Raw genomic sequence first — 23625 nt, 5'->3', positions numbered from 1 at the left:
GAAAAGACTCTATGAAGTGCTTTTTTGCTTTGTTTTCTCTTCATGAATTATGACCATTATTAATGTGGTAGCTTTTTTCCAGAGCTTTTTTGTTTGTTAGCCAATAATGAAACCTGTGCTGTTTTGAATATGCATTGACTATTAGTGTTGTTTAGTAAGTAATAAATAGTGGCAGTAGGCAAAAAAATTTCAATCAGCTTAATGTCTAAAACATAATGTACGTTGTATTCCTCTGTCCTCTAAGGGCTTTATATTGAGTACTGCTGTAGTAAGGCCTGTGAAGAGCTCATCCTTTATTTCGACAATTTGTGTTTTCATACAAATGGTATAAGGAATGGGAATAGACCTTAAAATCAAGTGTCTATTGTGAAGTATACATCCATTCACTGAGATTTATTGGAAGTAACTAAGGAAATTTGATGCTATGATTTATTTAAAAACAAAAAAACCCAAAAAAACAAAACAAAAAAAACCCCAAAGCAACACAAACCACAGCAAAAAACGCAAGGATTTGTTGGTGTGTATGTATTTGTGTTAGTATTCTAGCTGAAGATAGTTGGATCCACTTTAAGAGGATACTTCAAACTAGCTCCATGTTTGAATGCTTGACAAACATTTCCTCAGCCTTGCTTTTCTCTCAGCTTTCAGTAAGAGTAGAAGCCATGACAGTGCTTGGGAAATTGGAGTGTTGCTATGGAAATAGATGTGATACCACCAGTTTATACTTCATTGCCAGATCCAATGTGAAGACATAAATGGGAGAGAAATCTCTAGGATACTGTTTCTATATGGGGAAAAAAGAATAAAATGCACCAAATATTAACTATTAGTTAATTGAGGTGTTTTTAACACACCATGGCATTGAGATTTTTTTTTTCTTTAGCTGGTCTGTAAAGCACTGGCCGAAATTTTGAGAACTTCAGGTTTTGTGTCTGATTCAAACTGATCGGACACAAACCTATTTCAACCCAGGAATTAGGGTGCCCAACATAGATGTCAAATTACAGCAGACCTTACATAAGTACTCTGTTGTTCTACTGTCCTGGTTTCATCTGGGATAGAGTTAATTTTCTTCCTAGTAGCTGGTACCATGGTGGATTTTATATTTAGAATGAGAGCAATGTTAATAACACATGGATGTTTTGGGTTTTGCTGAGCAGTGGATACACAACGTTAAGGCCTTTGCTCCTTTCTCCACTCCACCAGCAAGGAGGTTGGGGTGCACAAGAATTTGTGAGGGGCACAACCAGGAGAGCTGACTCCACCTGGCCAGAAGGATATTCCATATTTTATGGCATCATGCTGGGTATATAAGCCAGGGATAAAGCTGGCTGGGGACCACTGCTTGGGAACTGGCTGGCCAATAGGTGATGGGTGAGCAATTGTATTGTGTGCCACTTGTTTAGTGTATTCTAACTAATTTCTCAAATTGATGTTCCTGTTGTTGTTTTCTCTTCCATTTCTAGCCTATTAAACTTTTGTTATCTAAACCCAAAAATTTTACTTTTTTCCCCCCAGTTTTCTCCCCCATCCCGCTGGCAGGGGACAGTGAGTGAATGAGCAGCTGTGGGGTGTTTAGCTACCTGCTAATTAAACCGTGACATTTTCAGCTCCCATGAAACAGAATGATTGTTCTCTAGTAAGCTGTAAGCAAAGTCGCATTACTAAATTTTATGAATTAACATGGTAATTGGTGAAGGAACTGCTAGCAATCGTGTTGAAGTTTCTGGCTGGGTATCTGTGTGTACATGCAGGGGAAAAGGTTCTGTCAGACATTTTTTTTGCTTGGTTTGGAAGGATTAAGTAAAGAAACTGGTGGTGGGGTGGGGGAAGTCCAGAAGGGGAGAGAAATTGTCATTTCTGAGACTTTGCCACTCTGCTTGTTTTACTGCAGAACAGGAAATATCTGTCCTGTGGGTCTGAACAGGATAATTCATGTATGAGATGAGTGATTTTTAGAGGTTGTCCTTTCTTGGACCTCTATTTCTCTTCCATGTTTTAGTCATTGCTGCTTCAATTGGTGCAACGTTTCAGGTGCAGAGGTGAAATTCTTGCTCATAAGTGAGACAACTGAAGTGCAAGCTTTTAAATCACAGCTGCCATTTTCACTGTAAAATTCCCTTGTTTTCAGATTTTGATTATCCAGGAGTCTCCTTTTGAGACTAAATGCTAATTATTTCATTCTATCTGAAAAAAATGGTTCTTCAGTGACATAAGATAGAAATTTATTTCTCCTTTCCTTCCAATTCTCAGAAATCAAATTGTTTTTTGAGTTTGTATTTAGTAGTGAATAGTTACTTCCCTGGGGTGTGGTGAATACCACAGCAAGAGAAAAGAAGCAGGGTAACATAAAAAGAAGGATAGTAAATTTCACTTTCTTTATATATTTACCACTGTCATATTTTCTTCAAGGAATCTACTATTGGGATTTGAAAATGGATTTTTTAAAAAAACTTTTTTATTGCTTCTGGTGTAGCTGACTACATGTCAGTAGGTTGAAGCAACTTGTTCTGCCTGTCTTCAGCAGCACTTGTAGTTGTTTAGATAAGAATTGAAAGACATAAAGTCTAGTTATTCATCCTAGGTGTCATCACAAAGAATTTTTTGCCCTGTTCATTCAGCCAGCTTTAATTGCAGATGACGTGCAGAAAATCAGATTTTTGGAATGCTTAGTAGCAAATTCTATTTTCTATTTAAGCAGTAATTTATATGTGTGGAATTACACCAGTCTCAGACACTTAGGACTCCTGGATTGGTAATGAAAATGTCTAAAATGTAACAGAAGAAGAATTTTAAGATCAATGAAATTTCGAAAATGTCCCTTGTAGTTTTCAAGATGTTAAATATGTTTTTGAAATTGTCAGAAAGCAGTTGATTTGGGCCTGTGTTCCCTCTAGCCTAGGTTGTGATATGATTTCATGATGGATGCTGCCATCAAAACCACTGCTGCAGCAGTGGCAGGACTTAAAACCTGATGTGGAAAAGAGGAGCTAGATGCCATTACAGAAAAAAAATCACCTTAGTTTAAAATGCCATATGTTGGCCATATACTATTTTTTCCCTAAAATTTAACAAAATTGTCATACTTAATCTGTGCAGGATAGTGGTTATCCTAGACTTTAGTAAAAGGTACAAATTCTGGACTTGCCCAAAAATGTCATGGTACGAATGGCTTGATGATGTGATCAAAACTTCAAAAACTTGTGAACAAAGAGTACATTGTATAGTGGAAAGTAAAAGCACACATTCTTATAATAGTGTGATCCCAGATACAGGATTATTTCTGTTCCTTCATAATTTCAGAAGAATAGAAACCACCATTCCAGTGTTTGCAGTCTAATTTCTATTCAGCTTTTGTTCAGAGCCTGACATCTGCATGCATGTTTTGATCTGTGCTATGTTTTGACTGAAGAGATGAGGGCAGAGGATTATCTTGGAGGCATAAAGCCTGATGGATTAAAAAAAAATGCATGTTCTTACTCTAGACAAAGCAACACTAAACTTTTCTCTAGAAATTACTGAACCTTAATCCTGAGACATTGTAGTCTTATTTTACCTCTTTATAATGGGCCAAAACCGTTCTTAAAAGTCCCTTACTTTCACTAAAGTTAATAATACATAATCTTTTTAGGAAATCCTTTATTTGGAATGGAGAAAGTTGAGTTTCAGCTTGGGAGGAGAAAGAGCTCCCATCCTAAATTACTTTTTCAAAAATTAGATTAAAAGTTTATATTACCTTTATGTAGCAACATAAAAATTGGGGAGGGGAAATGGGAAGAGATGACTAAGGAAGTAGAAAGAGAAAATTAAGGGAAAAGCACATTGTATTAATGCTTTCTAGAGTTTGAGAAGTAGTCCTTGATAGCCAATTGCCTTTTCTTGAGAACCCTGCTTTCAGGGTTGTATAAGTGGAAAAACCTCTCGTAGGCTCTGTGGACCAATTTTGCTTCAGCTCATTGAATTCCAGTTTTAAAGATAACAGAGGGCAGAACTGAGAAGAGCAAAATGGCTGTGTGTTTAGAGAAAGGGATATCTAGGTTTTTTTCTCTTATAAAATCCTCACAGAGAAAACAATAACTCTAAGAGAAAATTTGAGCATTTAAGATCGAATTTAATCACTAATTCACATATTCATAGGATCAAGGAGGTCAGCTAATCCAACACCCCAGAGTGGGACTGTTAGCTACTGGTATGTGATTTTAAATCATAATCTCAGCCATCACATCAAGTTTTGTTCTCCACAGTTTGCAGGAATTCTATGCAGCACTAATGAAAAGGATACTAAAATAGATTTCTTAATGTAAGCACTCTCTTAAAACACGTGCACCATCTCATATGACAGTTCTAAGAAATTCTAATCACCTGTAGCAAAACTGGGAAGTACTGCTGTAGAAATTAAGAACTTCAGCTAGAAATGCTTGCATTTCTGGTTTTTGATAGCAAATACTTTGTTTAAATTCTTTGTGCTAACTAATTTTCCTCTTGAAGTGCCTATAAATGAGTTAAATTAGTTGAATTTTGACATCTCCTGTACTTTCATTTCCAGGATATACATTCCCCCCAGTAAACTAATGTATAAAGGTATAAAGGTGTGTATAAACATATAGACACACACACTGAAATATTTAATTGTGGGTGTATTTTTAGAACAAACACCCACTTATATAGTTGACTTAAATCTCTGGAGAAGTGGTGTAGTGTTATTAAAAAGATCACTGACAAGTAGAATGACACAACATGCACGACCTTTAAGGAAATAAATATGGATTGTATTGTGTTGCTGAATTAGCTTATGGTCACTGAGGGATTTTTATTTTTATAGTTTGCCTTGCTTTTCCTGAAAAAAACCATCAAATACTCATACTTCAATAAATTTAACTATTCTTTTCTGTTTATAGGAATGGGGGAAAGGAAGAGAACTTATAACTTCTCTTTTAAAGTAATCCCATTGTAAATAAGCAATAAGACTTTCAAAACAAAGCTGAGAACATGGTCCAAAGTTTGTACTGGCCAAAGAAACCATTGTCTTAACCAATTAAATATACTCTAGTTAGTTCTAGGCAAAATTATTTAATTAGTCCTAGGTAGAATTATGTAGCTTCAATTTGAATTGGAATTGATTTAAAGACTTTAGAACTAATGATTAAAATAAAAAATGTGTGGTCTTCTCACAATTTCTGGATGCTGATGACCACAGAAAGACAAGCTGAATATAAGTGGACTATTTGGTGTAAATTCTGTCAGGAAAATTCTAATGCCTCTAAAATATTAATAATGCTGTGCCTATAGAGAGAATTTGTCCCAAAAATCAGCTCTAGTATTCATCTGTATAGGTATATCTTGTAAAAACATTTTTTTCCTAATTTTTTACTGTATTTTGATTGTGAATTTTTTGTTAGCAGTGATCAAAAAAGAAAAATCTGATACAAAACCAGAAAAATATTTATGTAGACCTGTTAAGAGTAATTCTGACCACCTGACTTCATGACAGTATTTTGAAGCCAGGCTTGGCTCAATTTTGTGAAATAGACCATTGCTCTCTGGTTTCTGCCTGTGGTCAGTGAGAATATTGTTCTCACTCCCTTTTGAGCAGCCCTCTGCAAAAGATGTCTGGAAAAGTTTCGTATAAATAAGAAAACCACATAGTGAACTCTGCTATTACTTTCCACAAAGACCAAATTTTGAAATCATGAAAACCCCCATAGACCTCCTGTCTTCCAATGCTTGTACCATTGAAAACCACATTTTAGTTTCTTCAGCCTTCAGAAACAAGGATAGGAGCATCAAAAAGATCTAGAAAATATTTTAAAGCACATTGCACATTTAAATCAAGTATTGTATGATGATGTTTACTAACAATGAAGAATAGGAAACTTCAGCAGTGTATGTAGAAAGAATCAGACAGACTTCTCTATGGCATTGCACAGTGTATCTGGTGGAACATATCATGTGAGACAATTACTAATGCTAATAATATTCTTGAGTTTCTGTGCTGCTAATAATAAAAGAATGGAGACAGTTCATAGGAGAAGGAATTCCTGTTGTATACAACAATAGAAATAGCATCAGAAACATAACCATAGAGAGAGGTAGAATTCTGTGAACAAGTTAAAAAAATCACTGTAAATAGGGCTGATCTTCCAATTATAAGCCTTCTCTATTTATGCAGTATTTTATTAATTTATGAAGTCTTAGAACTTAAATCTATCATAAACCAAGACTGAACTAATTTAAAGTGATTACTGAAAGATATTTAAATGTCCAACAGGGCAGACTTAAGGAGACCATAGGGAAAACAGTAGGAACCAGGGACTTGTTAATTTGAAAGGTAGATGAGCCAAAGGAAGAATTACATATTGTGTGCTGAGGAGAGCAGAGCTAGATCCTCTTAAAGAAAAATAGAATGAAAGCCTCTGCCATCCAAAAGTAAGATGGTGCAGCATCCTCAGCTGCTGAGTGTCAGAGTGGCTGTCTTGCTGTGACCTGATGCTGTGAGTTCACTGGTGAATGCTGCATTGATCTAACATGTCTTCACCTGGACAGCTCTCTGCTGATAGATTCCTTATATGTTAAAAATACAAAAACCCATATAACAAGTGATGAAGCCCATATAACAAGCCCCATTATAACAAGTGATTTGGAGTAAAAAGCAGAAATTCTTTCATACAGATGTTAGCTGCAACAAGTAGAATTTGCTCTGGGACAAGGCTCATAAATTAAATCACAATTAATAACAAAAATTCTCTCCAAAGCACGGTGGTTATGTATTAACCACTGAGCACCTATGAAAAGGAACTATGAATGTGAAATGTCCAGTATTTTCTCTCCCTGTTCCTCCTCAGAAAGGAAATTATTTCTATCCTAGTGAGCCAGTACCATAAGGACAAGAAAAAAAAAAAAACTGTCACATTTCAAATATCTTCTTAGATATAAATCGTGTGATGAGTACAGAAGGAGTAGCAGGTACCTATTGCATGGCTCTCTGCAGCTGGAGGAGGCAGGGCTCAGTGACTTGCACATTTTCCCTCATACATCTATGCCCACTCTTTCCTAATTCTTTCGGTTCCTAGGCAAGGGTCATTTCAGTGCACACTTTAAAGCAAAAAGGAATGTGTAGCAATTGCTGCTGCGCAGTGTTGGACTTAGACCTGTCTGTATCGAGGCAAGAGTTTTAATAACCACTTATGAAGAGTTGCTTGGATTAATTTCTGAGATACTGGAAATATAACTGTGATTTTAGAAACCTATTTATGATATACATCTATTAGGGAATGGCCCTCGTATGTGCTGATTAATATACAGAGGCAGAATTTATCTGCTGCTGTCAGCATGTATTATCTGATATATAGATAATGTAAATATGTACCTAATATAAAACACCTCTCAAATTCTGAATTGTTCAGTGATGATGACTGAGTTTTTCAGTGCTTTTATTAAATTTTACGCTGAAAACTTCCTTGTCTCTCCTCCCTACCCCACCTCCAAATAGAAACTTTAATTCTAAGGTATTAAAATTCATTTGGGAGTTCTCACCATGACTTTGTTGTAAATAAAATCAGTCAAGAAGGTGCACTTTCTGTGAATGCTTGGTGTGTAAGACAGCAACTGTGGTGACCTATTCAAAAGCAACCATTGACACAAATTCTTGAAGATGCTAAGGGCTAGTCATAATACTTGCTTATTTAGTTGTTCTAATACTAAAAAATAAAGTTGTTAGTCCATTCTCTCACATTGTCTCAATTTAGAGAATTCTGTATCATACAGAATTTGGCAAATTATTTGTAGTTCATGATTCATAGCATGTTCTTACTCAGAGTGGTTATTAATAAAGGTAATCATTCTATTAAACCTACTGGGTATTTTCCATAAAATCTGCATATTTTATATTGTAACCATAGGTTTTTTCTGACTTTTTACATGGAAAGGTTGATTAACAAGAAGCTGACTTGCTGTGGTATGGGAGTTTCCTCATACTGTCACTATATAATAAAGCTGTATCTATAACAAGTTTTCAGTCTTAAACTTTTACTAAGACTTCACAACTAAGATAGAAATTATTACTGCAAAACCAGATGTTACTTCTGGTAGAATCAACACTAGTGAGCACACAGCATTACCACCTTGCTTCTCTTCTGTATTAGACTGCACATTTCAGCTTCATATCCTGTGGCTGAGACCATCTCAGCAGTGTCAGGAAGTGCGAAGGGAGAAACACAGCTTTCTGCTCTTGTCCTATATGCACTTTTAAGACTGCAAGTGAAAAAAGGTACTTGTGTTAGGTACTCGTGAACCTACATGCTGGATGTTTGTACTCTGTTAAATTTGACCAGAAATGCTACAACTTTTTTTTTTCTTTTTTTTTCCTCTCCTTCCACCCACTCGTGCCCTCAGGTGGTCCCCAGAGCACAGAAAATCAATGTGCTTTCTATTTCTAAGCGGCTGATGAGACTATAAAAATAAATAGCATCAGTTGGGTAGACTAATAATTTTCTTCTGCCCATGGGAAATAGCTGTAGAAGGACAGTCTTAGCTCCTGTAAGTTCTGGAATGCTGGTGATAATCAGTGAAAGTAGGGGGAGGGGTGGGAAAATTGTTTTGAGAGGATTTTTTTCTCTTAGATAATAATATTATCTTAGTGGTATGACCATTAACTCCTTTAACAAAGAAATTCATGTTTGTCTATGAGACCTTGAGTGTTACCAGTTTGGGTCTTAGCCAAAGCAAACTAAAGCATGGCTTCTGTGGATTCACCTGAATATATTTTGGGTGAATCTCTCAAACAATTCAGGGCAGATTTTTTTGAGATCTATCACAGGTACAGAGCAGGGAATTCAGAGTGGGCTTTTGGACTTAGGAAGTTTGGGCTTAGAAACCATCTGCTTTTCCTCTGCATTATTTCCCTGGGGTCGTAAGAATTTGGTTCCTAATCCCCTGTAGTAGCTATTTCCCCACAGGACATGCTGTCTGGAAATGTAACATACCAGCTGCACTTGTGTTCTGAGGGAACCTATTTCATGCTATTTTTCTCTGAGTAAAAGCTGTCTTTATCTGTTAAAAGTTTGGTGTTGTACTGTTGCAACAAAAGCTGAAGAGAACTGGTGTTGGTAACTACAAGAGCTAACGGCTATAGCTTTTTCTTCCAAATCCTCTTAGTTGTGTGAAAAAGCATTTGTTTTCTCATCCTTTTCTTGATTTGGATTACATCTTTATTCATTACAGTATTGATGCATTTTAATAGCAGACTGGTAATATCTTTAAGCAGAGATTTTCTGGAAATATGTAGCACAAGAGTGGCAGAAAGCAAATCACTTACAGAAATCAAGCAAAGTTTGAAATATATGTCTTTCTGTCTGCATTTGTCTGAAAGTTACAACACCCAGAGCAAGTCCTTGTTGGAGTTTTGTTGGGTGTTTGGTTAGATTTCTGTTTGTTTTATTTTGTTTTTTACTTCAAGATAATTCTGTGCATAAATATTGCAGGAAATTTCAGTGAATTACTCCATTTTAGTATCCATTTAATTTCTATGACAGAGGATTCTTGCTAACTCCGAGGTTTTAACTATTTCCACTTACCACAAGCTGTGAATTCATCTTCCTCCCCTTCAGTTAATTTAAACGTAAGAAGTAATGAAGGTCTTTGGGGCATGACAGCATCTCTTACAACTATGATGCTTTGTCAGGAGGAGATTTAACCTATAGGTTACAGTAATGCAGGTGATCAAATGCCAGAAAAACAGCACTGAAATTAAACATCCTCTTGAACATTACTATTTGTATGTTCCTGCTCAAACCCTGCTGCAGCCTTCATTTTGCAGAACACCTTATTTTTTGTCTAAGATTAATTTCTCCATAAAATCTAGCGGCCATGTCATAGTACTTAAAGTGGATTCAAAGTGGAATATGTAACTACTTTAAAAAAAAAAAAAAGGATGAATTTGGTTTGTAGGAAACACAATTGAGTCCCGCAGCCTGGTATTTCAGAGGTTTATTGAATATGCCATAGATGAATGCTGTTTTTAAAGTATGTTCCTGTTCTGTGGTGCAGTGTATCAAAATATGTTTGGAGAGATTTTCTTCTACACTGGCATTTGTATATTCTTTAATCTCCCTGTATAAACATGATGCACACACTTCATGAGTGCCTGTGTGCCAGAGGAGTGACCAGACATTTCAAAGAGTCAGAGATTACAGTGAGCTTTCACCCATTTACATCAGCAAAGCTGGGTTTGCAAGGCCTTCTAAATATATGCTGAAATGACAAAATGTGTCAAAGAATAAAAGGCCCTAACTTTCCTATTCTTCTCTGAGGATCAATTGCTGTTAGAAAGTATACTCCTACATAAATATACAGTGGCACTTACAGTCAGCTCTCATTGTTTTTTCTTTACAAAAAGTGCTTTAGACTCAGTGCTGTGCTCAGCTATGTTAAATCCCATGCAAACTTTTCACTTATTTTGTCAGTCAAAACAACAGTATCCTTAGGATTTTGATGCCTTTGCTAAGTTATTGCAGAGTTTCTCTGCAATAATATAGAGAAAAGATAAATTATCAGAGGGCTGGAGTGCCCTGCAATGCAGACAGGATGAGAATTCAAGTTATTCAACCTGAAAGAGAGAAGGCTCTGGGGAGACCTTAGAGGACCTTCCAGTACCTAAAGAGGGCAAGAGGGCCTTCAAGAGAGACAGAGCAGGACTTTTTACAAAGATATGTAATGATAGGACAAGGCGGGGAGAAACTGAAAGACAGTAGATTTAGATTAGATATTAGGAATAAATTCTTTATTGTGAGGATGGTGAGGCACAGAGACAGAAAAGCTGTGGGTGCCCCATCCGTGGAAGTGTTCAGTGCCAGGTTGGATGGTGGTTTGAGAAAGCTGGTCTAGCTGGAAAGGTGCCTGCCCACCATGGGGTGTATGTGGGGAGTGGGTTGGAACTAGCTGATCTTTAAGGTCCCTTCTAACCCAAACTGCTCTGTGATTCCATGATATGTTAGAAAATCTAGCTGGTGTAAACCTGAGGAATAATTTTGGATTCTGAGGATAAATTTGAGCTTGTAACTCTCTAAATTGGAGCTGTATAAATTATTTTAATTTTTTCCCCTTGGTAGTATAGAACAGATGTCTGTGATTACTGTTTTATTCTGAAGCTCTGCTTCATTTTAAGGTATTCAGTTGCATGTGTTTGATTTTTTAACACTTACTTTCACAAATCCCTTCCTTCGTAACATAAAGTACTGAGGATCTGAGGTGATCGATACCATCTTTCAGTGTGTGCTATTTCAGCTTGTGTGTAATAGTCTGAATTTTGTTTTCTAGAGACATAAATAAGAATTCTATCTCAATAACTTGTTTCTTTCTCAGCATTAAGTTCCCTTGGTGGTAAAATAAATACCTTCATTTTTTTCAAGAAGTGATGACTGTCTACAAAATATGCATAAAATATACCATGTTTCAGCTTAATAAGCTCATCAGTGGGAGAAAGATAGTGATATTTCCATTATTTGTGTATGTATTTATAGTAGTAAAAATAAAGGAATCCTAGTTTTCTTCTCTAAATATTGCTTTCCATTGCAGTATATCAAACCATTCTTTGTGATTTTTAAAATTCAAGTGGGCTATATTAACTTGTAATCAGATAAAACATTTTTTTAAAAGTGAGATTTCCACAAAAAAAAACCTTCTGGTGCATTAAGGTAACTACTACAGTTCAGTTTGAGAACTTACTCAAATTTAATGTTAAAATATTGCAAAACCATAACTTTCTCTGCTGGTATTTTTTTCTGATTACATTGAGAAAAGTACATGTGGGAGGAGATAACAACATACTGGGGTTCATAATTATTCCTAAGCAGGTGCTGCACTTTCAGCTTAAGCTTGGTGAAATGCTTGAGATTTCTTGAGCATAATAATTTCTTTAAAAAATATCACAAACTCTGGGATTTTTCTGCTGGATGTGTGCTACAACTCTTGAAAGCAAATTTTTTCTTGTGGTTTTCAGGACATTTTTTTGTCACCAACTCTGAGGCCAGACATGAAATGAGCAGTATTAGTTTTCCTCCAAAAGGATCACTGCAGTTAGTCTTCCCAAAACTGAGTAAGAGATGCAGAAAGCCAAAAGAAATGGCTACTAGAACTGATGTTTTTAAGTAACCGTAAGATCAATTCAGATGTAAGTTATAAATTCTGCTGACCTGCAGACTGCTGTGGAGTCAGAGTGTGTTATTTGTGTAGACTGTCCTTCTGCCCTTGAATTTCCCTGATGGTCCTTCAGAACAAAGCAACAGTGGACAGGTTTTAAGCTTTGGGTGCTTAAGGATTGTTGGAGTCATATAACACTTTTCACAGGAATACAAGGGGCAGATCTGTTCTCTTTTAAACACATACAAATAAAAAGCTTTCAGATTCCATAACTAAAGCGTTTGCATGATGCACAGAGTAGTTTAGCTAGTAGAGGAATAGTTGGAAAATTGCTATGGTGTACTTTGATTTCACATAAATCCCTAATAATAAAATAAAACCTTTTATGGATTACATGTATAGCCTGTGACTATAACACCATAAATTATAGTATATTATAAGCATCTATATGAATCTATAATGGCATGTTATGGCAGCAAAAAGATGACGTGTGTATACTATAACTGGGTGAATTGTTCCTAATCATCTCTCTCTAACCATCCTAATTGTCAGACTGCAATCAAGCCCACAAGGACTGATCTAATCTTAGATGAAACAGTTTGTAGCAGATGTTTCTTTATTTCTTCAATTCCTAACTTTAAATGCCAGCAGATTTGCAATGTGCAAAATATTAGTAATAAAAAAATGCTATCAGAAATTCTAGGATTTGAACTATGATGCTAAAATTATCTAACACCTACTTGTGTTGTTGCAGAAGGTCATGGTCCCAGCTCTGTAAACTAGGAGTTTAACCTTTCTCCCTAATTTGGATGATGAAATGGAGCTCAAGGGTACATGCAAGGTTATCATATATGAGGAATGTTTCCCTGCTGCATAGCATTCACAGCATGCCTTCAGACAATATTTCTCATTAAAGACACTACTAGTATTTTTTTTTTGTATATATTTGTGGGATTTCTTTAATCCTGACTTGATAGCTTAAACAGCTTTCCTTTTATTGTGGTTACTTTGTGGTAGATAGCTTGGTAACATTTGAAGAAAATATGTTGAAATAGGCAAGAGCAGGTGGAGAGTTAGACTCAAATTAAAAAAAAAATGATACTACTCAGGCTTATTTTATCTTGTGGTAAAGTCTCAGCCTCACACCCCAGAGCTGCTGACAGGAGCAGGGAAGCTCTTGCGTCTGAGCAGGGCTACGGATTCATTTTGCCTCTCCTGTTTGGGTACTGTCCTGTTGATTTTTCATATCAGATGGCTGTGGAGTATCTCTGCCCTGCTGCTGGGAGAAAGGTGAGTTCCCAGCAGTGTGGTAAAAGGAGCAGGAGCTGGCCTCAATTCCCTGCCACTCTGCACCCTCTGTGCTAATTTGGGAGCTCAGTGCTGTGCAGCGGTGCTCCGCCTCTCTTGCTTCTTCATATGAATCCAAATTTGCCACCCAAAATGCACCTAATTAGTGCAGTGGGAACTGTATTTAATTTCTATTGTAAAAAAAGGTAGACAGCAAAATCAGAGCTGTTCAAATGTTGGTAGCTCAGGTTAGTGGATTGCAACCATGAGGTGTTTTGGTTTGTAGTTCAGGCTTTTTTTTCTGTTGAATTGATTCAGCAGTAGCTTAGATCCTGTAACTTGTTCTTTAGGCTGAGGTATAGATCTCCATTTTCCTCCTGGGCCTTTTTATAGATAATAACTCTGTTTCAATTTCTCCTAAGCTTTACTTGAATGTGTGACAAGTGTAGTTTGATTGAAGCAGAAAGGTGTCACCTCTTGTCTCTTCTCCCTTAGCCAAATTATGCACAGAATCAAAAAATGGTGAGTGTCAAAACAATGGTTAAATATGACTTTACTGTGACAACTATTTTTATTTTTCTCATTATGAATTCTGTATTTTTAAGTTGCAACTACATTTTTTAATCTCACAGCAAACTGCATTTCTCTAGCATACCCCATAGAAATATCCATTTTTAATGGAGAAAACTAGTGAGGTAAACTTGAACACATTCATATTTTAGTGTTTTTAATGCATATACTGCAGATGTTGTCTTGTCAAACAGCAGAGCAATGCACATGGCAAGTCAGGGATGAGAAATCAACTAGCCTTTCCTGCAGATAATGAGATGTAAATGCTGAACGGAATATTATTATGTTGTTGTCTTCCTGGGAGAAAATTTGATAGGTTATGCTAGCAAAAAGCTCCATGAGTGATGCTTCAGTGCCTGTCCTGGTCAGTGATGGTTTCTGTTAGTAATTAGGAGCTGACTCATTGCTGTTTCTCTCAAGAGACAAATGTTTCTATAGCTAGTAGCAGCAAATTAGATGGTTTTCCAATATACCCAAGAAAGCTGCCATTTGTACTGTCCTTTGGATAGGTGCAGGGAGATTTCAGAGCGCCTAAAGTGATTTGGGAAAAAAGCTTATAGTGTTGTAACTTTATTTAAAAAAAAATCATGGGGGATTTTTTTTTTTGTTTCTGTTTTCTGTTGGGTTGAGTGTGAAATTTCTGGAGTAATGTGTAGAAAGTTGTCAATAAAAGTTCCTTCTCTAAATATTAGTGATGACTGGGAAAGCTTTATTTGCTACAGCTGTGGATGAAAAGAAATGTGAATCTCAAAAGCATTTATTGTAAATTACTAGGAAAATGCCTTAGAAATCTCTGGAAAATGGAAAATCATACATAAGATTTCCACTATAAACCAATTATTTTAAATTATTTTAGAAAAGAGGAAAATATTTCCTTCTCTCTGAAAAAAAGTCTAGCCAGTGGATTTCCTGCAATATTTATTTTAATGGATTTGTTATGAACAGCCATGGCAACAATAAAAGAGAATTGTATGACGTGATCATGAAAAGTAATGGCCCATTCAGAGGCCAAATTTTTGCATACATTAGTCAAGAATATTAAAAAATATGATCATGATGGAAATATGAGCTGAGCAGTGTACTATATTAAGCAGAAGAAAAAGTATCAAAATAAGATTATGCAGAGATTTCCTAATTAACTTATCTGTTGCAGTGTTTCAAGTAGAATATTAAAGAAAGGATCTCTGGAGATTAATAGAAATGTATCAGCATTAGAAGTCAAATTTCTAATTGGAAAGATTTCAGAAATCATTTGAGGGAGGGGGTGATAAGGTAATATTGTTCCAGGTTCTGGAATCCTCTCAGTAACAAGACGAGGCTGCTCAGGGTCTGTCTTGAGAAGAGAGGCTCCTCTCCCCTCCAAGCTCGTACATTGTAATCAAAATCATTCCCATGTGCTATCACAAGGGGCAACCGAATCAGTTCTCACCAGACCACAAGTGTGCTGAGTTATTGCCATGGCTTACTGATACATAATTGCAAAACATCCTGGGTAATAGAATCTGAAGAATTTATTTTTTTTTTTTTGTTCTTTGTTCATCTTGTAAAGCTGAGATAGGAAGGGTGTTGTTTAAAGAGGTTCAGCTATGCCTAAGTCTCTGCAGGTAATTTCAATGGAATTCTTCTCAAGATGGTAATGAGCAAGTTTTTTCTAATTGATACAATCATAAAAGAAGACCTAAACCCAGCATGTACTTAATGCCATCTTCCTGAATTTCTCCAGTAAAAATGCAATGACATGGGGCAGACTTGGTGTTGTTTGCCCTTGATACAAAATTTTAAAATCATTGTTGTTGAACAGTTGAGTGCTCATCCGAGGATGTAACCCTGATTAAATTATCAAATATTTGGCATTTCTTCAACTAAGCACATGTGGAAAACAGTCTCACAGGAAATACTAAGTATTGTGGAGACAACACAGCAAATGTTTCTAATTCTCTCAGTTCTGGAAGGGCTGATGCTGATTTCTCTCACAATGGCTTCCCCAATTATCTGAGGACTTTAGAAGTCTTTCAGAAGTTTTGATTACAGCCAATGGCATCCTAAAGTAGGCCAGGGATAAAAGAGTATCTCACAGTTCGTGAATAATTGACTAGGCTTCTGTATAACAATGAGGTGCCTTATGAAAGGCAAATGTTTGTTTGCTGTGTGCTCACATCTGCACCTATTTATTCATATTTATAGGTAAATTCAAATGCTAATGCTTTTTCAAGCACTAAGATACAAAATGTCTGTTGGCATAATAAGGTAGAATGCTGCTGAAATGCAATGGAACTGTACATGTTTATACCAGTTTTAAAATTAGATTGCAAAAAAAATAAAATCCAAATTCAAGGATGTATCTTGGCATAAGTACATAGAATATCAGGAGTCCTCTTTGGGCCATTTAATTCTTCAGATCTCTCCTCTTCTTAAAGGTCTGGAAAAAACAGATGCCAATAAATTGTAGCACTTGCTGTCTAAAGGACAAACTTATGTTTCTCTCCTCTTGCTATTCAGTCTTCTCTAAAAGCAAAGGCTGTTCATTTCTGCCTTTGTCTGTGTGCTGAAGCCTATGAATTCATCTTGGTTCTGAAATGTGTGCGAAGGCCTGATGAGCATCCTTAAAGATAACTAGCATCAAGCCCTGGTATTTGATGGTAGTTCCCAGTAATAAGGAGGTCTAACCCTTCCTCTAGAATTTCATCAGGTTATCTGCAAAACCTCAAACTCACTTTCACACTGTCCCAAATTGATATCCAGTGAAAAAAAGACTGAAGCCATCATTTGTCTGAACCTGCTCATTTGTCACTAAAGGAAGTGCTTTGGAGTATGCATTAGATGACCTTTGATCTAGAAAATGTTCTCGTCCTCACAGGGAGAGGTCTGGCTCCATGATTGGGATGTCTAGTTTGCCCTTTTTTAGGAATATTTCTAATGTACTGGATCTAACTGATACTTCTCATTGCAACAAAATATGAGTCTCCCATATATGCATATATACACATATAAAGATATATTTTAAAAACCACGAACAAACTAAAAAAAACTCCACCAACCTTTGAAAACCTTCTGTTAATCAACACAAATTATCAGTTTCATTGTCGCCAGCTGTCAAAAATTCAGGTCATCTGCAAAACGCAGATTCCATGACTATGCTAAAACCCACCACCAAGATGATGACTTGGGTTGGTCTGGCTTTTCTAAAGATAATTTTTTGAGGACTGTAAGACATTAAAGGCATACAATGAAAATAAGGAAATTGAAAAAAACATTTGAAATTAAGATAGTTGTGTTCACCTTGATAAAGCACTTCCTAGGAAAAGACTTTCCTCAGAGGAAGAGAACTGAACTGAAACTACACATATACTAAAAAAAACCAAACAACCAGGATCCCAGAAGAGCCAGAAGTATTATTAAAAGTGACACTTTTACTAAATAAATAAATATGTCCCTTTCAGACAGTTAGTACTGCTGTTTTTTAGTAAGGTCAAAATAGTGTGAATATTCTATATCTTTGTGTGTGGAGCTTTTCACGCTACAAAATTGTGTAGAACTAATGTGTTTAATCAAGGAATAGCTGTGGGAGCAGTGCTGTAGTTTTGATAAAGTCAAGTTTCAACGCTGCCAAGATGTTATTTGAAAAAAGTACTATCTAATAAAGATGGTTTATGATGTCCCAAAGTGTAATGTCATTTTTTTCAGGAAGTATGATATTGTCTTTGCTTTCCCTCAGGATAGGTGAAGTAATTTCTGAGATAGAAAGTACAGTTGTACAGTTGCCACTTTACAACCTTAGTAGAAAAAGCTTAAAAGTTCTACACTTTGTAATACATATACTTGCAGAGGATTTAATTATACACCATGTTTTCTTCTAAAAGTCTTCATAATTAAACATATTGATACTGTAGCCCAATGGTAGGGTTTTAAAAGAAATCACTTACTTTAACTGATAACATTCATCTTAGATAGTGGCAGCAGGATAGTGTCAGTAGTATTATGTCATAATGTCATTAATTAAGCCTAATTATTTTAATGACACTACATTTTCTGCTTGTATTCAGTTTAGACAGCAGACTGAGGGGGAAACTCTTCCTACACTAATTACCTTGGGTTTTTTAATTACTTAGTTTTTTGGTAATGGGAGCTATGGTTGATCCAAATTTAACAGTACTGTATTTCTTGTGCTGTGTCATAAAATTTTGTAGAATTTTTACTGAATTAAGGCTCTTCACATAAGGGCAGTGGAATCACTGAGTAGTATTGGGTTTGGGACTTTTTTCAATGTATCCTTGAATTAATAACATAAAATTGCACATGGTATTGTTTATAGAGCTGTCCAAGTACTGGAGAGAAGAGTGAAGTAAACTGCTGTCATAAATTGTAAAACTAGATTGACATCTAATCTTTTTCTTGCGTAATATAGTCTAGAGGATTATCATTAATCAGCTTCTCTTTGAAATGCAAATTTTACTCTTAAAGTAAAATACTGTCATTTTATAATTTCTTCCTAAGTCAGTCATGTAACTGAATACATTTGTAATACTGTCCACCTTTAAAGAAATACTAATAGCATCCATTGGTTTTGTTCACAGATTTTTAGACGTTGTTGGTTGGTTTTCAAGAAGGCTTCCAGTAAAGGACCCAGGAGGCTAGAAAAATTTCCAGATGAGAAGGCAGCATATTTCAGGAACTTCCACAAGGTAAGTCATGCCTTTCTCTGAAGAAGTGAACTGAAACATTGCCTATTTACTACTCTTCCTTGGGAAGAATGTGTTCTTGCTATGTCTGGTTTGCAAACAATACAGTGTAAGCCTTGCTGAAAACCTAATCCTGTCAATAAAGCAGAGTAAAACACCCATAAGTCTCAGTGATGCAGGTGGGATATCAAACTGTTTTTTCCAGATGAGCACAAAACCCTCATGTATTTGAAGCAACAGAATGGTGGTTTTTTTAGTTAAACACTTGTAGTTTGGAAATGTGTAAAATTGGCTGCCTATTCAAATTTTTAATCAATAGTTCTTAGCTAAGTATTACACAAATTCTGAAAATGCTAAATGCCTCATTTGTAATGGTGACCCTCTTCAAATGTGTAAGGTTCTTCCCAGAACTCAAGATTTACAAGCTCTGTCAACAAAAAGATTTTTAGCAGTAAAAAGTCAGGATTCACTGAATGAGATACTCCCTGCTTTCTCTATGACTCACACTTCTGTGATGGAAAACAAGATATTCAAGCATGACTTCTTCTTTCTGTCCCGTAAGTTACTGTTATCAGCCCCCCCAATTTTGTCAGTAGACTTCATGCTGCCTAATCCTAAAACAGGGTGGGGAGCTGTGCTTGTACTGTTGCCTTCTATCAAGTCACTGTTAGCTTTATAACATACCACTGTTAGATATTCCATTAAACCTGTCAAGTTGAAACACAAAGATGACTTAACCGAGGGCCACGCAGCAAGCAGTGAAAAAGTATGAATATAATCCTAGATCTCTCAAAGGCAGCTGTGGTGTTTTTACCATAAAACTACAACTGGCCTTTAAGTTCCAGTAGCCAGACTGCTCTAGTTGGGTTCCCCTGTGGGGGCACAAGTCCTGACAGCTAACCATGTCCAGCATAAGCTTCTCTCTCCATGTGTCCAAAGGCCAGGAGTCTGCTCCAACGTGGGCTTCTGATGCAGCCACAGCTCATTTGCAAGGCTTTGGGGAAGTTTTTGTGTTGTTTACTTTTCATTCTTTTTTGAGCCTGTTATGCCTATAGCATACTAAATGTGTGAAGGGGACTCGGAAAAACTTCATATGTTCCATTTCAACTGTCATAATTGTAGAAAAATAATATGAAATGCAGGAATTGTTTGAGAAGCTAAGAAAATAACGTTGATACTGATGCAACTGTATGTTGTAGTATTGACAGAAGAATCACCATTTGCAAAGGGAAAGGAGGGGTATTACTCTCTGCTCTCTCTTTTTTCCCCTCTTTTTCCCCTCTGTGAGGATAGGAAGAAAAGAAAAAGATGCTCTTTCCTATTTAAAAGGATAATGTGTTTCTGGCAGCAGAGAAAGAGGAATTGTATCTCTTCACTTGGATTATATCCATTTTTCAAATAAAGCCATGAAATCATTTCTGAAGGTGTATTATCACAAAACAGAAACCCAGAATCTTATTCTCTGGTTTGATTTTTTTCCCAAGGATATTTTATTATTTCATAGATTATTCTCCTCACTTGCCTTCATTCTGATAAATAAAATAGTGGTGAAGTAGATGTGCATGAGTTGTGAATAGCCAAGCGTGACTATTGAGGGAACAGTGCAGATTGTTACAGGATCAAATATAGTTATTTGATTGTTGGTGTTGGATGAAAATACCCTGATTTTCTTTCTTTTCTAGAGCTCTTTGTTGGTTCATTATATTTTGAAGTTGTTCAAAATGCATATTTATCTCTAGTCAGCACGAACTATTAGTCCTGTCTTGAAATTCTCCATTTCCTTTCTCACTCACAAAATATAAAGAGGGTATATGGTATAAAAAGTTGAAGATAAACTCTGAACACTGAGAATCAATGAAAAAATAAAAAAGTATTAAATATTGAAGACCTGAGTCTTAGTACTTTTAAAGAAAAATTAAAATAGAAGTTGCAAGCCTGACTCCTTATGAAAGGACAACATCAGCATAAAGGGACAAAAGGCTCTCTTTATTTGCTAATATTCATATAAGACTATATATATCGACCCTGAGATCCTTTTCCCTGTACAAATTCTTGGTAAGTATTAGGAGAGGTTGGTGTAGAGTGGTACTCAGAATGCACTGTTTCTCTAACAACTTTTGTCCTTCAGACTTTCAGATCAGTCTAGGATAGCTTGGGAGAAGGCCTAGGAGTAGCACAGAGTTAGATGGTATTGTGCAATTTTTTTAGCTTTCTTATGCAGAGATATATAAGAAAATTTTGCATCTCAAGTGGAAATATGCCAAAATTAATATCTTTGATTTATCTGTGTTCAAATCAATATTCAGGATAAACAGTACCCCGAGCTTGAAATAAGGCTCAAATGAAATTCCTCTTAAAAATAATTTACCAAGATGAGTATATATATTTCCTATACTTATGTAGTACACTTGTTTACTGGGCAATATGATTTATAGAAGGGGCAAAACAAAGGAAAAAACCCAGAATTGGTAGCACAAAGCTAAGATAATTAAAAATAGAAATTTTCTGGTTTACATATGCTAAATAAATAGTCATTAATGAGTAAAAAAGATGGCCTTTTAAGAAAATTTATTTCCCACCACCCACCCCCGCCCAAGTATCCAGACTATTTATCGGTTTATTTGCTATTTTATAATTCTGTAAATTGCTGTTGTGCATTGCTTTGGTGTTGGGTTGGTTTTTTTTTTGCTAGTGATTTTCTTACTATAAATAACAGTAATGACCTTAGTCCTAGACAAGTGCCTCCTAAGAGCAGCAGTGCACATTACATTTGTTAGCCAAAACGTGACCTCATCTGTTCCTTGCAGCTTCTGGTATCAAATTAAAACTTCTCATTACTGTAAATTCAGACCATTGCAGTCTTGCTCAGGTAAGTTTATAGCTTCAATGTTCTGTTTTCCCTTGAACATTCATTGTGGAGGTTGTGCAGAACATCTGTGTTGACTCCCATTGCTCCTTCCAAAGAGGGGACAAAATAGCAATAGCTCTGCATCCATGCCAAGGGTGGGTATGTTCTTGGTAGACACCCCTGCCAGATGTCAGAAAAGACCAAAAACAGGCACCACAGCTTTGCCAACTTAAAAGAGGGCAAAAATAAAAAAAGATTTCTTACTTCTGTAATAGAAGATAAAAGGTATATAAAAAGTGAATTTTTCATACTTTGGAGACATACTGATCAGGCAGTACCAGTGCCTGTAATCTATTAGGAATGGCTTTCAGGAGCATTGCAGCAAATCAACATGAAGATTACTAGAAATGAGAGATCAAACCTCCAAACCTGGACTGTATCCAAATGAACTAGAAAAAGCATTACACAGTTGGCCAATTAATTGTTAAAGCAGAATTAGAAAGAGAAAAGTAGAGCTTGAAGAGCAACTAACCAGAATAGATTCTGACCCATCAGGATCAAAAACCTTGGCAAAGACCCCAGAGCATGAAGCAAATGTGCAAGAAAGACAGTAGAAATGAACACTTTCACACTGGGGTTTACTGTAGAGAAAAGTGACATGTTCTGGTGTGGGTATGTTAGAAGCAGTTCTATAGACATATCTTTGTATTATAAATTTGGTGATGGGTACCTCAGACCCAGCTACACAGAGAACAGAGTTACTCAAGAGCCCAAATGCCACTTAAGGGTGATATACCTGAATTATTAGTGATAGTCCATAAATACCAAAATGGGAATCAACAAAGAAGGATTCTTCCATTCCTTATAAAATGTCCAGTTCCATTCATGCATGCTTCTTCTTCACTTATAAGCTAAATAGCCTTCACATGAAGTGAGGGTGTTGGGGCTTGGCAAGATATAGCTGTCTTGGAGCAACAAAAGCTTAAATCTGTCAGTGTTATTGTGCTTACACTTCAAATAAATAAATAGCTGACATCTGGCACAGAGATCAAGACTTACTGATTTAATCCCCTCAGTCTGAGAGATTGTTCTGTTAAGACTCTGTAAACAACAACTATCTCCAAGGTTTTGAGTTTTAAGTTGGCAAGATTAAAGTAGGATAAGATTTTTAGATTTATGTTGTTTTTCCTGTCATTATGTTCGATTATGATGTGCTTTATATAAATCTGCAAATTCAAAAGGAAATAAATTGCAAAACACTTTAGCAACAACTTCTGATCATCAAAAATGTATATGGGACAGATGGTATTAAGCACATTATATAATATGTGTCCACAAAAATAGATAATAATCAAGAAAATGAACAGCAGTAGCCTTCTAACTATAGTTTACTGGATTAAATTTGTGACCAGGGCCACACAATGGTAGATACCTTAGAGTTTTATTTCATAGCTTGATTGTTCTGAAGAAATTTGTGGAATGCAATCCCAGCGATTTATGGCAAGTTCTTGTATCAGCTGCAGCAGCATCTTGAACACTTGTTGGCATTAAGGTCTCCTGTGTGCATGTTGACACAAACGCACACCCAGACAGTCCTGTTTGGTCAGAGGAAGGAGGGGACAAGTTCTCTTTGTGCAGTAACACAGTATGGAGGAACAATAAGATATTTATTCTTCTACAGCACAGTTCCTAGTCTCTAACTGAGATGACCTTAAACCATGAGGTGCTTATTTAGGATAACTGACTTCCTCATAACTTTGAAAACCACTGAATTTTGCCACAGTCGTGTGTGTGCTAGCTCCCACAATTCTCAAACGTAATTACAACCCTGACATGAAAATTAAAATTACTTATATATGGTAACACTGTAATAATCATAATCATAAGAACTTCTCTCTCATTGTTTCCACTTAGTTGCCTTTGGGTTGTTCTGGTTTGTTGTTTTCCTTCATGTTCTCTAGTCATTGCCAAGTTGCCTAAATATTCTTCTTGCTAAAGAAATGTGAACTAGCCTATTTTTATTCTAGTTTAGCCCAAAAGTTCTTCTTTGCTGTGGAGTATTTCAGATTCTTATGTTGCTTATGTTCACTACAAAGCAGAAGTTGT

At 36.1% G+C, this 23625-nt stretch overlaps 1 protein-coding gene across 3 annotated transcripts in view; it reads left to right on the top strand.

The window, feature by feature from the left end:
- DOK6 (docking protein 6) overlaps positions 1–23625 on the top strand; it is a 276625-nt gene that overhangs the window by 74834 nt on the left and 178166 nt on the right. For all 3 annotated transcript variants that reach the window (XR_005627645.1, XR_005627646.1, XM_039711160.1), the window contains exon 2: positions 18567–18674. Coding sequence is in view for 1 of the 3 variants with exons in the window: in XM_039711160.1 (XP_039567094.1) it covers positions 18567–18674 (108 nt within the window). In the remaining 2 variants the exon portion in view is untranslated. The remainder of the gene's footprint in view (positions 1–18566; positions 18675–23625) is intronic.

Source organism: Passer montanus, unplaced genomic scaffold (genome assembly GCF_014805655.1).
Source record: "Passer montanus isolate IOZ18808 unplaced genomic scaffold, ASM1480565v1 scaffold24, whole genome shotgun sequence".
NCBI classification, from domain to species: Eukaryota; Metazoa; Chordata; class Aves; order Passeriformes; family Passeridae; genus Passer; species Passer montanus.
This window is presented reverse-complemented; position numbering and strand designations above follow the sequence as displayed.